This window comes from Paroedura picta, chromosome 1 (assembly GCF_049243985.1).
Source record: "Paroedura picta isolate Pp20150507F chromosome 1, Ppicta_v3.0, whole genome shotgun sequence".
Lineage (NCBI taxonomy): Eukaryota > Metazoa > Chordata > Lepidosauria > Squamata > Gekkonidae > Paroedura > Paroedura picta.
In genome coordinates, this window is record NC_135369.1 from 19,615,467 (window position 1) to 19,634,054 (window position 18,588).

Genomic DNA, 18,588 nt, shown 5'->3' on the forward strand with positions numbered 1-18,588 from the left:
CTCACAGGTTTCCTCGTAGGGCCTACCTTGAAGAAAAGGAGAGGACAGGCAACGCCCAGTGGGATTCATCTGCACTCCCTCCCCTTTGAGCCCAAGATTCCTTCTGAGCAATTTTGTAAGCGTGCAGCTTTGTTTCCTGCCTAAGGGGATCTGTGTCCACATCGCCTTGGAACGGACAGGCAGTCGGTAACAGTCGTGTTTGGTTGTGCGCCTGCTTGATGTGGGGGGGGGGGGTCCCAATCCAGGGAGCAGCACAGAATGAAAGCCTGCTTCTGTGTTTAACAGTAGAGGGTAAGGATGTGAGCAGTGAGGCATCCGGTTCACATCGCAGCTCAACCACAAGCTCAACTGGACCCCTTTGCCAATCCCCTCCCCTCAGCCCCCCACCCCCCACCCCCCACCCCTTCCCACCTGCAACATGGAAAGAACGGGACAAAGTTGAGTCTGGTGGCACCTTTAGTACTAACAAAGCCTCTACCCAAAATCTTGTTGGTCTTAAAGGTGCCCCAGGGAAAGAGAGGCTACAGGGAGGGAAAGGCTCCTGCCCTTTGCACCCTCCTCTCACCCAGGGCGTTGTTCCGGAAGTCAACTGCAGTAGCCGTGCCCCCTTCTCTGGAGGGGGGGAATGATAAGAGCACAAGAGATGCCCTGGCCAGACCTTCAAGGGGGTGCACCAATTCCAGCAGCTACAAGGAAGAAACAAAGAATCTGCCACGCCTTTTGCATGTCCTGTCCCCCCTCCCCGATTCTCCAAGGCCGGCTAAGCAGCTGATCTTAACATTCATGCCGAAACATTCATCTCTCCAATCCAATTCCCATTTGCAAGGACAAATATTCGCAAACGAGCCATTTTGTGGGGGGGGGGGGGAGAAACAGCTAATCAAGCTGCAAATTTCGAGACTCTAATCTGCTGTTTGATTTGATCGGGTATTTGCGGTTTTTAAATATATATAATTTAAGCGTTTCAGACCAAATGGAATCCCATTTAGAGACATAATGCGGGCACCCTGCTGCGGTGGGAAGGGAGAGGAGGGCGAGAGGGGCCGCGGTTGAACTCGTGTGAAATCCGGGGAGGGCAGAAGGTCCCCAGTTCAATCCCTGACATCTCCAGTTAAAAGGATCCAGTGGCTGATGGTGTGAAAGACCCCCCGCTGGAGATGTTATTCCCAGAAAGCCACAGCTGTGCAGAGGAAACAGGACTGACCCCTGTAGCCCAATAGCCTGATTCAGAATAAGGTGGCTTCCCAGCTCCATCCAAGCAGATCCAGAAAGACCAAACGCTGGCAACAAAGTCATTTTATAAGTTACTTTGAGACTCCTTTGGGTAGTAAGAGTCAGGGTCCAAAAATCCAGCTCTTCTTCCATCTGGCATTACCAGGGACTGAACCTGGGACTGTCTGCAGGCCAGGCAAATGCTCTTCCTCACAACAACAACAACCCAGCGAGGTAGGAAAGGCAGAAATGGAATGCCTGGCCCGAGACCATGACAGCATAGGGCTGAGCACCCATGACGCCCAAGTCCTGTTCCATCAGTGTAGCCGCAATACTCTATGGGCCTGCTACACATTGGTCAAATCCCCCTTTTGAAGGCTATGTTTTCCAGCCGCTGTGCGGGAAATGACTGATCCTGAAAATGTAGCACATGTGTAGACTCAAGCATGCTGGCTCCAAACAAGATAGGGGTCAGTAGTGTGGTATACCCAGGTGATTTCCCCCAAACCAGAATGCCTAGCCACTCTGGGCTGGAAGAAATTCATTTCCTGATCCCAAAGTGGCGATCAGAATTTCCTTGGGCATGCAAGAAAGAGAGCTTTCTTCTACCTTCAGGTAGTGAAAAGCAGAGTACAAAAACCAGCTTTTCTTCTTCTTGCCTTGAAAACCCCATAGCCCTAGTCAGCTGCAAACTGAGGGCACACAATTCGTTTTCCCGTACCAACACGCAGAGGGGGCCGAGATTGAAAGGCGTTTGCCCAAGGCCCCTCCGCAAATTCAGGGCATAGGCAAGGTCTGAATGTGGTCCGTGCTTCCGTCTGTTGGCTGCTGGCCTTGAAGATAACCTCCAGGCCCGTTTCCCTGGCTCAGGCAAGCCTCATGCGCAAAGAGCATCTTCCATCCGAATGGATCGGGCAGAGGGATTCGCCGGCAAGGAGGCAATCGATGCGGGGCATTAAGAATTCATGATTCCTGCCCGGTGAATTCTGAGGCTCCGGGGCCTGAGATCTAGCAAGGTCATACATTAGCAGCTTTGGGATCCAAGGACACAGAGCGAGAGAGAGAGCCCATCCCAGTTGGGGCACAGCAGCTCCCAGCCTGTATCCCCCCCCCCCCATCTGAGAAAGGAAGCAGAAGTTAGGGCAGCCTACATGATCCAGCGGCCAGAATTTCTGTCGAATGCCAGCCTGCATGAGGAAGCCAACTCCTTGCATCATGAAAACCAGATCATCTGTGGGGGAAGTGTTCCCACGCTGGTATGCTGTTTAAAAAAATGTTGGGGGGGGGAGGTCCCTTATAGGACGGAGTGCATTCAAAACAGGCGACAGCAAAGGTGTTGAGGGATTGCCTTCTTCTGAGTTCGAGGGTTCTGTGCGCATGTGATGCAGCAGACTTCAGGAGAGCTGGGGTGGGAGACCTCCTGAGACCCCTTGATACACCACCTCAGATGACAGGATCGGGAAAAGGGCCTCTGCATTTGGTCAAGGGAAACTTCTCCCAGAATGGGAAATCTGGCCTTTCCTTCCTTAACCACTACACTGAGATGAGAGCCAGTGTGGTGTCATGGTTAAAAGCAGCGGAATCTAATCTGGGGGGGCCGGACTTGCTTTCCCCACCACTCCTTCACAGACAGGCAGCTGCGTGACCTTGGGCCAGTCTCAGTTCTCTCAGAGCTCTCTCAGCCTCACCTACCTTGCAAGGTGCCTGTTGTGAGGAGAAGAAGGCGATTGTCAACCTACTTCTTACTCTCCTCACTGTGTGGCAGTCCAAAGATCCAGCATTCCAGCCACTTACAAACTGCGGCCACCACCTTAAAGCACATGCGTTGAAAGCGGCATTTCACCCATGCTTCTGTAAATTCACCTTGAGACTTCTTTGGGCAGTAAAAAGGGGGGTACAAAAAACAGCTCTTCTCTTCTTTCCCTTTGAACTGAAGTAGGCCAGAAGGTAGCTGGTCCAAGCAGGTTCACCAACACATTTAGAAGAAGAGGAAGAAGAAGAGTTGGTTCTTATATGCCGCTTTTCAAAGCGGCTTACATTCGCCTTCCCTTTCCTCTCCCCACAACAGACACCCTGTGGGGTGGGTGAGGCTCAGAGAGCCCTGGTATTCCTGCTCGGTCAGAACAGCTTTATCAGTGCTGTGGCGAGCCCAAGGTCACCCAGCTGGTTGCATGTGGGGTAGAGGGGTTTAGTTTGATAGGAGCTGGATCAAGCTACTGCAAAGAAGAAAATGTGCTGAACCAGTTTCCTTCACAGGATGCTAGAATGATTTTTACAAGTAGAGGTATGTGAGACCCATTCCCTCCCCTTTCCTGCTGAGCCCTGGCACGGCTCCCTTCCAATCTCCCTGCCCAGGTCATGGATCCAGGCACAGTTCCAGGATTTCTCACCTGCCTCTGGGCCTGAAGCTGCGGGCCTCCAGTGGCTCTCAAAAGCCACCGTCATGGCATCTCTATGATGAGATGCTACACCTGGTGTGTGTGTGTGTGTGAGCTGACAGCAGTATTGTTTTTTTTGGGGGGGGGATTTAACCTCTTATGTTTCAGTTTATGTTTCAGTGTCAGATTTTACTGAAAACCTGTTGTGTCCCCCAAGTTTGCAAAAATCTGTTTGCTGTCAATGTGAGCCCAATCCATGGATTTATGTATCTGCAGATCAGCCCAGCAGGGCTATTCGATCTCTAGATGTCCTTCAGTGTTTCACAGAAGAGATGTGCTGCCCTTGCTCTCCAGCAGTTATTCAGGGCCAGATTTGACATGTCCACCCACGAAACTCCTGTTGTGAACAAGGTTGCCAGCGGTCCAGAGGAGGAAAACAAATGGTGTTGAAACAGAGGTTAAGGAGGACTTGACCGCCCACCCTTAAAGAGCTTCAGATGCTATTTCCATACATTCAGTCTGTATTAAAGGGACAGGACACTCTATGGCGGGGGGGGGGGCAAATTGTGGATCTCCAGATATTCATGGACTACAATTACCAGGAGCCCCTGCCAATTGGCCATGCTGGCAAGGCTCATGTGAATTGTAGTCCATGGACATCTGGAGAGCCACAATTTGACCATCCCTGCTCTGTGGCATTATACTCTACTGGGTCCCTCCCATCTCCAAACCCCGCCCCTCTCTAGGCTCCATTCTCAATATCTCCAGGTATCCCCCTAAGAGCTGGCAACCCCACTTCCCTCCATCAGCAGCCCAAATTGTGAATGAGGGCAATAGGCCACTGTGGGAGTAGCCTTGGCATATGAGCAGGGTTATTGCCCCACCCAACGAAATGTTGGTGCAGCCCAAAGAACGCCAACCCGAGATCTGCAACAATCCCACATGGCTGAAGAATTCTCTTGTTTTCCGGAGCCTGCATATTTTTACAGTAACAGCTGCAATGCGTGGAATAACAATTCGGGCAGAGCATCACGTTCCTGCACATGCAGGCACTACGGCCAAGATGCATTCACCCGCCTTCCCACCCGGAGATTCACCTGCAAAGGCTAACATTTTGCCGGACCCCCCACCAAGGGTAAATGAAGGACAGCGGTTCATTCACAAGGACCGGCAGCCAGACAAGAAGGGCTGGGCCCGGTGGACAGAGATAATTGAAGGAAACACATACAATAGTTGCCAAGGCTCCCACAGGGCTAGTCGCCTGAAGCTGGCAACCCTACCCATACATGCCCTGTTGGTGGGTGGGGGAAGGGAGCCTGGCAAACCTGGTTATCAGTAGTTGACCTCTGTGGGCCTAACCTCGTCAGAAGCTAAACAGCGTCGGACCTGATCAGTACTTCAATGGTGGACCAGCAAGCCAGTCCAGAAGGATGGTGACCCAGAGGCAAGCAATGGCCATCTTGGAGTCCCCCGTGCCGTGGTACATCTGAGGGGCTCTCGAGGTACACTGCTGTGCCCCAGCACCTTGGCTTGAAAATCCCGATCTAGGTGTTGCCAACTTTCCAAGCAGCCCTGGTAGCTGTGCCTTTATCCACAGACTGATCTGTTGCAAGAGTCAGGGGGAGCCTGCTGGGAAGGCCTCCGGGAGCCCAATAAAGGGAGAGGAGGAATGCCGGTCAGCTGGTCTCCACCTGTTCCCCCCATCCCACCCCCTAGCCAGATAGTAGCCCTGCTCTGCAGTCCCAGGCATGCCTACGAAGATGCAAATCTTGTTGCCAACCTCCGGGTGGTGGCTGGAGGTTCCCTGGGACTGCAATGGATCTCCAGGCAATAGAGATCCATTCCCTTGGAGAACATGGCTGCTTTGGAAGGTGGACTCTACAGGGTTCTACTCTGCAGAAGTCCCTCCCCTCGCCAAGCCCCACCCTTCACAGGCTCCACCCCCAATCCCCACGGATTCTTCAATCCAGGGCTGGCAACCCTATTGGTTACGGCCCACGGGGCTTCCTTCCAGGTAAATAAGCAAAGGGCTTCAGACCTTGTTGCAAGCAGGCCTGGATCCACCACAGGAAAGGTTGCCAACCGCCTCGAGAAAAAGATGCCCTGTCCCTTTAAAAAATGCTTCATGAGTAGAAATGGCACTTGAGACTTTTCATGGCATGGAGGGCAGATAACTTACCATTAAGACTCTGTTCAAGTCACAGGACATTTTCCTCCACACCTTCTGAAACCCGTGTGGGGTTTTTGGTTGGTTTTTATACCCTGCTTTTCACTACCTGAAGGAGTCTCAGTGGCTGACAGCCATCTTCCCTTCCCCTCCCCACAACAGACATCCTGTGAGGTAGGTGAGGCTGAGAGAGCTCTGACAGAACTGCTCTGAGAACAGCTCTAATAGGACTATGACTGGCCTATTTTCATCCAGCTGGCTGCATGTGGAGGAGCGGGGATTCCAAGGTGCTGGGAACCCTACAAGTTTAAACCTGGCTTGTGGTGGTGGTTGTTCTTCAATCAGTAACTTGTAATGACTTCCTACCCATCTATCCTGCCCATGCCTGCTCACCCAAGAGTTGCCCCCTGGTCTAAGGTGGATTTTTCAATGTCTCCCTCACCTTTCTCAAAGATTCAGGGGCGGGGGGGGGGGTAGCCATGTTGGTCTGGAGCAACCTGATAAGGTTTGAGTCCACCATCCCCTTGAAGACCAAGAAAGGTTTATGCTGGGTTCCTACGTACACACATTTCTTCAGACACATTGAACCAGAAGTCGCCAGCCATGACCTGCAGAAAGTGGTTGATCAGGAGGAGGCCAGGAAGGGCCAATGAGAGCCCAGATGGATGACTAACTTTGTAATAAATACAACTACGACTGGATGAAGACAATTGATAAGACCGTGAATAGCAGTAAAGTAACAAACAACCTCATAAAGGAGTTTATAGCAGATATCTGTAAAGATATCAGTTAAGCCCTGGGGTTTCCATAATTGCCCTGAGTGTCACGATAACTTGTAACTCCGCAATCTCCCTTTCTTGCCGGTTTCTAAAGTTTCGTGTGGTACAGTAGAGTCCAGAAAATATATTTCTTGCACAGATTGGTTTGTTGTCAGGTTGATGGTAGGGTTATTGAAAGTTATTGAATGTGTGGTGGGATTTGTCTAGAGCATCTTTATCATGTGTCCATACTAATAAAGATGTCATCGATGTATCGCAGGTATAGAATCATAGAATCATAGAGTTGGAAGGGGCCATACAGGCCATCTAGTCCAACCCCCGGCTCAATGCAGGATCAGCCCTAAGCATCCTAAAGCAAGAGGAGGATATAAGAGAAGGATGAGTGGGTGGAAGTTTAAGAAGTGTTGCTCCAGTCGGCCGATAAGATGTTCGCATACTATGGGGCCATGAGGGTACCCATTGATCTGAAGGAACAAGTTTTCACCAGATTTGAAGTGGTTATGGGTGAGAACAAAATGGGCCGTTTGGGGTCAAAGTCAGCTGTGGTGTTGTCAGAAACCATATTCCTTATGGCTTATCATATTCCTTATCCAACTTTGTGTGCGGTGTTGGTGTACAGAGATTGGTCTTAAAAGTGCCACTGGACTCAAACTTTGTTTGACAGATACAAACTAAGCATCCGTCTAGGTCAGGGGTAGTCAAACTGCGGCCCTCCAGATGTCCATGGACTACAATTCCCAGGAGCCCCCTGCCAGCGAATGCTGGCAGGGGGCTCCTGGGAATTGTAGTCCATGGACATCTGGAGGGCCGCAGTTTGACTACCCCTGGTCTAGGTGAACTGAATCAATTGGAGAGTGTGTTTTTCAAGTCCCTGAGAAGGGGGGTGGGGTGGGTGGGATGGCCCTTTTCCCGTTCTGGGTTTCTGATTCTGCTCAGAACGGCACTGTGTATATATATATATGCGGGCTTGGTTGGTGGCCGCATTCTAGACTTTAGTGTAAGCAGTCACAGATTTTCCATTCATTGCCTTATAACCCTGCACAGAAATGAGACAGCCCCTCTTAAAGCAAACTTATAGCCCACCTTTGGTTAATGATACAAATAAACTCTGATCGTTTATCCAATGCAAAAGGCCTCCTTGAAATCTCTGAAGTGAAATCCGGGGCAATGTTGCCCCCTGGTGGGATTATGATTTATAAGCAACCAAAAAAAATAATTTAAGGCCTCCACTTCACCCAAATGGGGAGGGCTCCGAATTGCTCCAGCTGCTTGCCTTCCCTAGAATAAAATGATGAAATATATGAGAACACAGATAAAAGTACCATCTGCACCCGGTTCATGATGCATGCCTAGGCAGATACGCAGTGTCAAATGCCAAAGGGTATGCATGCTGACTCAGAAGTTGATACCACGGTGTTCCACAGAATTTATTCCCGAGCCAAATGTACAAAGAACAAGAGCTTTTTAGCGTGGTGCCATACACGTTTACCCCAAAATAAATCCCGCTGTGTTTAGTGAAGCTGCTTCCCAAGAATTTTTGCAGAGAACTGCAGGGCTCGTGTTCTTTAAAATTGGTAATCAAGAACCTGAACATACACAAGCGATCAACAAGGAGCACCTAGACGCGGAGAAGCAAGCCAACACCTTGCCAGGGCTGGGGACAGCCGTGTCCAGAGGCCTACTCAACCACCAAGCCTACCAGGTGACCTTCGGCCAGGCCCACAAAGAGGGCCAGGAAATTTCTGGAGAGTTGGGGGACAGAGCCCAGGTTTTGGGAGGGGAAGGACCTCAGAGGGGTATAATTCTATAAAGTGTGCCTTTGAAGAGGAAGAGGAAGAGGAAGAGGAAGAGGAAGAGGAAGAGGAAGAGGAAGAGGAAGAAGAAGAAGAAGAAGAAGAAGAAGAAGAAGAAGAAGAAGAAGAAGAAGAAGAAGAAGAAGAAGAGTTGGTTCTTATATGCCGCTTTTCTCTGCCTGGAGGAGTCTCAAAGCGGCTTACAGTCGCCTTCCCTTTCCTCTCCCCACAACAGACACCTTATGAAGTAGGAGAGGCAGCCATTTTCTCTAGGGGAACTGATCCCTGTCATCTAGACTGTTTTTACCTTTTTATCACCGGGTACCACTCACCGGGGACCACTCAATGCCTTTTACTGAGGCCCGGTGGGGGGGTAGTTTACTCCTCTACTCTCAACCACTGCCCTAACGCTCTCTGATCGCCATGGTAATGTTTAAACATCCCTTCAAAATGAGATACAGACACGCCACAACAATGAAGTGTGTTGTAAAGGGCTGGGGGGGGGGTGAAGTAAAGGGCCAGGGAGGGGAGAAGGCGTCCTTCGGGGCCCACCCCCAATTAGTCGAAGGGCCACATGTGGTCTGCAGCCCACAGGTTGGGGATCGCTAATCTAGAGGTCATCTGTGATTCCTGGAGATCTCCAGCTGCCAACTGCCGATAACATTGGAGTCCAGCAACACCTTACTCATAGTCCAGCAACACCTTACTCATAGGCTAGCCTACCTCACAGGGTAGTTGGGATTAAAGCAAGGACGTAAACATTTGTAGGAATGAAGGGCTCTGCTGTGAGAGTGAACCAGAAATTTTAATCCCTCATTTGCCAGCATCACGAAACAAAAAGCCCTTTGAAAGAGTTGGGGGGGGGAATGTTGATCCTTTCCAAGTCCTCCTGGCCTTGGCCCTGATCCAAAACTAGCTGAGCCGAGCAGACTCTTTTGGCAGATGAAGTCCGCAGCATCAATCAGCGAGACAAGCAGATGAAGAAAACAATTGTTTAGCTGGAAACGGCCATTGCAAAATACTTAGAGCGTAAGCATCTCACTACAGGACAAGCCTGGGAGAGGGTGTTTCCCCCCAAAAGAAGCAGGAAGCAACTCAGAAGTGTACTTTTGGGACAAGCAACAAAATGACATTTTTACAGAGGGCAGAAAAGAAAGGCCCACATCCCCATCTCCCCAGCTTTCCTGCAGGTTTAAGGGTGCCAGCTTCCAGATGCGGAATCAAAATGGCAGGTACACATTATGAAAGAACCACGAGAGGCAATAGAAAAGTTGAATATTCTACTGACAACATCTGTGCACAGAGAAGAAGTTTGATTCTTCTGAAGCTTGTGGATGCTAGAACAACGTTAGGTTCTGAGGAAGAACCGTCTGGTGTAGTGGTTAGGAGTGCGGACTTCTAATCTGGCATGCCGGGTTCGATTCCTCCACATGCAGCCAGCTGGATGATCTTGGGCTCGCCACAGCACTGATAAAGCTGTTTTGACCGAGCTCCCTGCAAGCAGAAAACTAGCAGAGCAGAAAGAGGGCTGACTGAAGTCTTCTTTCTCTGCAAGGGTTGCCCTTCCACGGAGTAAGAAAATTTGCCTTGTCTCCTTATGTCTGAAATGCAGAAATCAGCAAGTGAAGTTTTGGGGGCCTGCAGGGAGAGAGAAAAAGCCCCCAGTAATTTGCAAACGATCTTGTTGCAGTTGAAAGAGACCAGAAAACAGTTCAGAAGCTGGCAACCTTCCCCCATCCTCTCTAGGGCTGCCAGATGTGAATTGGGCAACATCTGGAGATTCGAGGGTGGAGCTTGGGGAGGATGGGCTTTGGGGAGGGGAGGGACCTCATCAGGGGACAATGCATAGAGTCCTCCTTCCAAGGGAGCCATTTCCTCCAGGTGAACGGCTATTGTAGTATCATAGAGTTGGAAGGGGCCAGACAGGCCATCTAGTCCAACCTCCTGCTCAATGCAGCATCAGCCTCAAGCATCCAGGATCAGGATCTGTCCAGCTGCTTCTTAAAGACCGCCAGTGAGGGGGAGCTCACTATCTATTGTCTGAAGATCATCTTGTACGAGCTAATAGCTATCATTGAGGGGGGTCCTAACAGGGAGGATTTGGGGGGGGGGAGAATTTAAAAAAGTGGGATCCCAAACCAAAAACCCAAAGTGCTCTCTAGATCTTTGGAATCCCATCTCATTCTGGGTCGATTCACCAGTTGTGGAAGCAGAGAGAAGTCCTGGAGTACCTGAAGGGTTGCCAGCTCGGTGGGGAAGATTTTTTGGGGGGGAGCCTGGGGGGGTTGGGAGAGGGAGGAGACTTCAGTGGGCCGTAATGCCATGAAGTCCATCTTCCAAGGCGGCCATTTTCTCCGGATCGGCTGATCTCTCTCTCTCCTGGAGATCAGTTCTAATTCCAGGAGACCTCCAGGCACAACCTGGAGGTTGGCATCCCTAATTCCAGAATGGTTTCCCCATGTAGTTATTAACTCAATGAACTCCCTGCTGCAAGATATATTAATGTAGGATATTTTTATGCCACCACTTTGGAATCCTGCTCAAGACAGATTACAATTACGACAGCATCACGACGTAAACAAAAAGCCCTTGGACTTTTTGGCTTAAAAGCAACCCACAGGGACTTCAGTGGGGCCTAATGCCACAGAGTAAACCTTCCAAAGTGATCAAATTCCCCAGGAGAATTTCTCTCTGCTGCCTGGAGATCAGTTGAAATAGAGGGAGGTCTCCAGTTACCACCTGGAGGGTGGCAACCTGACAAAGATGGTTCTGCCAGAAACCAAGGTTTAGGACTGGAGAAACTCTCCTGCCACAGTTGGCTTCGGGAGACCGGTCTGTCCTGCCTCTTTAACAGCAGCTGCCAGATTAAACAGATGGCCTTGGCCCCATCATTCCATCTCCTGGGCCGGAAAACCTTTGGTGGTGAAATTTCTCTGCCTGACAGGCTGTAAGAATCAGTTTTGTTCTGCAACTAGGAATTTTCAGCTTCGGCATGCCTTAACTTTCTGATCTGTCCTCCCTAAACTCTTTGGGTGCTGTTTTTCGGTCCTAGGAGGAGTTGTGGTTTAGAACATTGCATTTCTGATTTTCCCACAATTGTCTGTGGGGTTTTTTTTAAAACTTGTCTCAGCTGTGTGACTCAGATCATGTGATCCCTGCAAGTTTTAAAGTTGCCGTAAGCAGAACTGGTTAAGTAACCGGCAACCGTAAACTTTTGAATGCCCTGTGGTCCCGTCTTCTATGCTATGGAGTCTTCTACAGACACGGCAGATTATATCCTTCAGGCTCCTGTTTTTTACCCGGTGAGTTTTGGCTTCTTCTTCTCTTTTTTTTAACTCCCTCCTTGCTTGCCTTGCTGGTGAAAAATCCAAGGTGAGGAAGCAACCCTCCTACTTCCTTTAACTACTGAAAGTTTTGCAATGGAACATGTAGCTTGAAAGGGAAAGGAGAAAGTAAAAAAGACACAGCCCTATTATGCAGTGTTTTCTCTCACTTTCACTGGACATGTTTGTTGGGTTTTCTTTGTTGTTCTGCATTGATTTTCCTCTCTTCAGCACTCAGTTAACTTTCTAATTGCTGTTTCCCCGGGTTTTCTGAAAGTGCTTTTGTGCCGATTTACCCTTCGTTTTGCTTCCAAGCCAAAGGTAACTCAAAAGTTTACAGATTCCCTCAGATTCCTCTTCCATCTTTTTGCCACCTCTCCATGGTCACTTCCCCACCCACATTAAGGTCATTCTGCCCACTCTCTGCCTTCTGCCATGAGTCTAGCGGCATGATTCTAGTCTCAGATTGTAGTCTTGGATCACTGAATTAAACAATTTAAATTGGGGGGATTAAATGGAGCTGCGTGAAGTCCCTGCTTACAAACAAACAAAAAAGATTTCAGTGCTACATTCAATCAAAATTGGAGGGGGGAGTGTCAGTGTGGAATGAAACTGGCATGAGAGAGAGACGGAGACTGGAATGGGAAGCCTAACGTTTAAAAACATTTTCCCCTTTCCTGCTTTAGTGAACCAAGTTGGGGCGGGGGGGACTATTTTGGCAGTCGCCAGAAGCCTATCAGTAAAATGGCAGCTGAGCCACATGGGCAGTCTGTGAACTGCCAAACTTAAGAAGGGTTTCGGATTGACCCCTTTGGAGGACAGAGTGCATTCTGCACAGGGCAGGCGGTAAGGAACTGCCAAGTTCACATGACCTGTGTGCAGTATAAAGTTAGAGACTCCCAAAGAGAAAACCGCACAAATTTGCAAGGAAGGGCAGGATGTTAGCATTACTACGTGACTGTGCTACGGCATCAGTGAAAATAACCCCATTTTTTAAAAAAGTTAGTGGCACAAGACTAAAAAAGCTATCTAGAATAGCCCTGGGCAAACTATGGTAGAGTTGTGGCTGACTTTACATAGGCACACATGTTGTTGTTAGGTGCGAAGTGGTGTCCGACCAATCGCGACCCCATGGACAATGATCCTCCAGGCCTTCCTGTCCTCTACCGTTCCCCGGAGTCCATTTAAGTTTGCACCGACTGCTTCAGTGACTCCATCCAGCCACCTCATTCTCTGTCGTCCCCTTCTTCTTTTGCCACACACACACACACATACACAAATTGCCAAGGAACACAGCTTGCAATACCAGTATCAGTGGGTTCTACTACACATTCGGTACACTCAATATGTTCCCCCATATGATGAGATCATGTGACTCTTCCCCAGTTTTCCCAGGGACTGATCGCACAGCAGAGAATTCCCTGGGCCTTGGCAATATGGGAAACAGGCTTGTCAGCTGCTTGTCAGTTTCACAAAAGTCTAGTCAGTTTCAGCAGGGGGTTTCTGTTCCCTTTAATTCCACTAACACACACAAAAAATAAATGCCCAAAACCTGAACCGCCAGGATGTAATCGGAAGGCACTTGCTGGATGCTACTGGGCAGCCATGATAGGAATAATACTTTGGAGGCCATGCAGCACACTTCCCAAATAGTACTCCACCCCCCACCCCCACCCCATTTAGAAAAGTGCATTTTTTAAAATGGTAGCTGCAGAATAAATGCACCGGAAGAAAAAGAATGGGGCATGAGGTGGGCACTGAGTCTGAAGTCAAGATTAAAGGCTTGCTGCTCTGAAAATCTGCCATGAGTCGGCCGTGCGTAATAGGGCAATGTTACCCGGGCAGTTTTTCAAGGCTGAATTGCAGTCTTACTGTGTTTGGAAGAATTTTGGCTTCAGAGAAACTTTGCAAAAATCTATAAGTTAGCAAAGATGGATTTCTTTGGGGTTTAGCTGGTTTTGCTACGGTTGTCTAAGTAGCCAGACTGTGGCTCTCCAGATGTCCATGAACTACAATTCCCATACAATTCCCATACAATTCCCATACAATTCTCATGGGAATTGTAGTCCATGGACATCTGGAGAGCCACAGTCTGGCCACCCCTGGTCTAATGCAACAAGGACTGGCCTGGTTTCTCTTCTCCTTGGAGTTGCCAGATCCCGCTCTCACCCACCCCCAGCTACCTGTGGGGGGCAGGAGTAGAATTGCCAGCTCCCAGCTGGAGATTTGGAGATGGAGCCAGGGAGGAATGGGAACTGAGTGGGGTACAGTGCCCTCCATTTTCCCCAGGGAAAGCTCATCTCTGTCATCTGGAGAGGAGCTATAATTCCAGGGGATCCCCAGGTCCCACTTGAAGGTTGGCATCCTGGTTGGCATCTAAGAGGAATGCTGTCCCCCCCCCCCCCGGCTCTGCTCCTGTATCTAACAACTGTCTTGGCTTGCTGAAATCTGGCATGTTTTTTTTGTGCCTGGATCTTCTCCTTGGGAGTGTAAAAACCTGCTAAGCTTGTTCAGATGCCAGCCTGGCACCGCTTAAAGGCACCTGGGAGTCTTGCTGGAAAAACATATCACCCCCTGAGTGAGATCTCATAATAATTGAGAAACTAGGTAGAAGGGAGGGGGGAACAGGTTCCTTCAGGTTATCTCCAGAACGGAGGAGAGAAAAGATCAGTCGTCCTATGCGGATACTTATCTATTTGGTGTGTTTCTCTCCTGCCCTTTCTTGAAGGAGCAGGGAGGTAGACGTGGTTTTCCCCATCTGTGTTTAGTCCTCACAACAACCCTGCAAGGTAGGTTGGGCTGGAAGAAAAGTGCCCAGCCCCAAGTCACCATCAAGGCTCATGGACAGAGATGAGTTGAACCTCAATCTCTGCGCTCTGCTTAATCCACTCTAATTGTCGCTTTTCATGCAATTTAAGCCCAACAATAATTTCTTTTGCAAGTAGTAAATTTAGGGTGGAAATGATTCATTTTATACAGTTTCATGAGGCCTAAAATTCAATTTTATACCTTATTTCAAAAAAGAAAATAGCCTTTAGAGCAGTGCTTCTCAACCTTCCTAATGCCGTGACCCTTTAATACAGTTCCTCCTGTTGTGGTGACCCCCAACCATAAAATTATGCAAGGGTTCTTTCACAGAAATTAAACCGAAACTGACCAATGACGTGATTCATTATTCATGATTGTATAGAAATTGTTTTTTCCCCCAAGGGTTTCTCAGTTCAGTTCTGCCTCTTGTCCCACCATGCCGATCTCGCTCTTTTCTGCTGCCCCAGACAGACGAACGCTCTATCTCAATCTACCCCACAAGGCTGTTGTGCGGATGGCACATACACATACACATATACCCCGGCAAGCTGCTTGCCCTGCCGCGGCCCCTGTGAAAGGGTCATTTGACCCCCCAAAGGAGTCCTGACCCACAGATTGAGAACTGCTGCTTTAGAGGGAAAAAAGCCCTACCCCTAACTGTGAAGCTGGAGCTCTGGATTTAACAGTGATTACGGGGTAGCGGAAGGTCAGCTGCCACAGAAAGTCAGGGGCACGTAAGAGAAAACAGCCCTGAGAGAGCAAAGCTCACGGCCAAAAGATAGGCCTTGCTTGGTTTATGATAGCTGCTAAATGGAACATAGATATTGGACTGGCAATCACTGAGGAAGAGTCAGAAAATGGGAGGGACTTACCTGGGATCCCGCTTGATTGATTAATATGTCCAATAACAGTGGAATGAGAGATGTATAACTTGGGCCTTCTGATTTCGACTTTGGACTAACTGCTACATAAAATTGTGCAACTTCAGAAAACAAGCAAAACACCAAAGGAATAATCCTCAGATTTCACCTTGGCGAACCCAGTCACCTAACTCGAAAACATTTGACAACTCTTATCATTCCCAGATACTTCTTATCATTCCCAGATACTTCTTATCATTCCCAGATCTTTGTCCTGGGTGGAAAAGTGTTCCATCAAAGCTCTGAACACATTCCATGACAGTTTCTGATGTTTGTGGATTAAAAGCTGGACTCCACTTATTGGTTTCAGTTACTTTGGCAGTTCCTTTTGGCTTGTATGGAATAGGTTTCCCAATACATATGTATCGTTTAAGGACTAGAAGAAGAAGAGTTGGTTCTTATATGCCGCTTTTCCCTACCCGAAGGAGGCTTCCCATTCCTCTCCCCACAACAGACACCCTGTGGGGTGGGTGAGGCTGAGAGAGCCCTGATATTACTGCCCGGTCAGAACAGTTTTATCAGTGCCGTGGCGAGCCCAAGGTCACCCAGCTGGTTGCATGTGGGGGAGCGCAGAATCGAACCTGGCATGCCAGATTAGAAGTCCACACTCCTAACCACTACACCAACTGGCGTAGACTATGGGAAAATGAAGGTATTTGTACAGCAACCAAAATAATTTTATTCCGCCAAGTGATCAGATCCTTCCCCAATACTTTGGATATCATGGGAATGACTGGTCATTTGGCACCCGAGCAAATCCATTACAGATCGACGTGGTGGTGAAGAGCAGCGGCTTCTAATCTGGAGATCTGTGTTTTTATTCCCCACTCCTTCTCCACATACAGTCGGTTGGACAACCCTGGGCCGGTCACAGTTCTCTCAGAGCTCTCTCAATCCCACCTACCCCACAGGGTGTCTGTTGTGGGAAGAGGAAGAGAAGACGACTGCAAGCTGCTCTGAGACTCCTTCGGGTAGTGAAAAGCGGGGTACAAAAAAAGAATCTCTTCTTTATATGAGTGTTGCTTTTTAAGTCCTTGCAGTGTACTTCCTGGACGGCTCCTGGAGTAACATCCAGCTGGCTGCCCTTCTGAAGCACATGCACCCATGTTTCTCCCAAGTCGTGCTTAACCCCAGATACATGGGGTTGCCAGCTCTGGGCCGGGAAATATCTAGAGTGGAGCCTCAGGAGGCTGAAGTTTGGGGGAAGGAGGGATTTCAATGAAGCATCATTTACATTTACATTTACATAGTGCCGCTCTCAAATGTCTCGCGGCGGTTTACAAAATCAATAAAATACAGTAAAATCCCCTAAAATAACCCCTTAAAACATACACCACCTTCTCAAGTAGCCATTTTCTCCAGGGGGACTGACCTCTGTTGCCTGGAGATAAATTGTAATCCCGGGAGATCTCCAGCTACCACCTGGAGGTTGGCAGCCCTAAAATATATCGAGTAGGCATTTAAAACCTAGAATGGAAAAGATGGTCAGCCCCGATGTGGCAGATTCACTCCTTCTGAATAAGGACGGTGGCCAAGAAATAGGAAAGGTCTGTCGGACCGGCTCCATGGGAAAAGACGGGCAGTGAAAAGCCAGCCGGCCTCTTCTCCAGGTTGCGCATGACTTTGCTACTCCATATTCTTGCAGGCAAATCCCATAGAGCCATTACCCCTGCCTGGCCTTTTCCCAGAAATCAGTGGCATGAACCTCTTCCAGGTCCATCCGTCTCTCATAAATATGGAAGGTGACAATGTTAAGATAAACCTGGAGGGGGACAAGGGCGGTGTTTGCTTTCTCTGCCTGTTGGGGTGCATACTGGGCCGATCACTCATCAATCCGACTTCTGTGTACCTGGCATCGTCACCCTCCAGGCAATGACTGGAGATCTCCTGGGATTAGGGCTGATCTCCAGGCAACAGAGATCAGTTCCCCAGGAGGAAATGGCTGCTTGGAAGGCAGTCTCCATAGTATTATCCCCTACCAGGGTCCAGCCTCTCCCAAAACCCTGACCCCCTCAGCTCCGCTTCCAAAATCTCCAGATATTTCCCAGCCTGGAGCTAGCAATCCTACGCAAAGTCCATCCGGTGCTTGGTCACCACTGCCTGTGGGTGTGGTTCGGAAGTGTTCTGTCCCCAGTGACCTTTTCACGGGGCTCCCAAGATTTCCTCATGAGCTATTTGCAATTTGGGAAAGAGCAGTTTGTTCTTTAGCAATTTAACGTCCTCTCCCTGTTATCTGAGGGCAGTACAAAGACAACCGTGCTTCACTAGGAGAGATCTCCTCCCATCTCCTTTTGCTGAAATTGGGGAGGTTTGCCTCCAGAGTCCCCAATATTGTTTCCCCTTTGGTGCCATGATGCCTGCTGATACTTTTCCTGATGCCCGCCATGGGTTTTCAGGAAGTGGGCAAGGCCAGGTGGTCCGCAGGATCTATAACACTGTCCCCCTAACACCATGTTTAAAATGAATCCTGTCACCTACAAAAACTAGATCCCTCAGGAACTAGATCCCTCAGGCCCTCCTTCACCCAAAAGGTCCCACCCAGATACTGAGATCATCTCAGGAGACACATTTCTGTGTCCGCCCCCCTCCCCTGATCTCTTCCTCTGAGTCTCTCAGCTCTCCTGTGAGGTCTTTTTAGGACTTCATCCTAGAGAGGGGCCAGAATTACAGAACTCTCTGCCAGGAGAAGTTGGTCTTGGTTCTCTATCCTCAGGTGGGGCCTGCCAGTCTGCACACGTTGGATAATGCACTTTTGTTCTCAAACGGGGTGTGCGTGTGTGTGTGTGTGTATTGGATAGTATCTTTGCTGCATAGGGTTGGGGATGGAAGTCAGCTTATCAATAGTGGGGAGTAACAGTAAAAAAAGGTGAAACATACCTACACGATCTAGAAATACTGTAGGCTGCAGATCTGGGTCGGTGTGTGTGTGGGGAGGTGATGATGCTCTTTTGGGGGGCAAAAATTCTATGGCAGAATTAGCTTCTACCCTAGAATTTGGCCTGAAAACTAGAGCATCTCCCCTCAATGTCCCCCACATCCCTACATTATTGTGGGTCACCTTGTGTTAATTTTTGGCATTCTTCCTTGTTTGGGGGGTAATCTTCTCCAGCTGCCCAGTGGCGGAGAGGTGGGCCCCAAAAGCAGGGGACCTCAACCCCCCACCGGGGGGAGGGGGGGAGTCTGGCATCCCTATGGCTGCAGCATATTC

At 49.2% G+C, this 18,588-nt stretch overlaps 1 protein-coding gene across 1 annotated transcript in view; it reads left to right on the plus strand.

The window, feature by feature from the left end:
* The first annotated feature begins 11,242 nt into the window (after nucleotides 1–11,242).
* Nucleotides 11,243–18,588, plus strand: part of LGALS12 (galectin 12) — a 31,813-nt gene continuing 24,467 nt past the window's right edge. Inside the window, exon 1 of the mRNA XM_077325065.1 lies at nucleotides 11,243–11,631. Coding sequence (XP_077181180.1) covers nucleotides 11,548–11,631 — 84 coding nt within the window. The 5' untranslated portion in view covers nucleotides 11,243–11,547. The remainder of the gene's footprint in view (nucleotides 11,632–18,588) is intronic.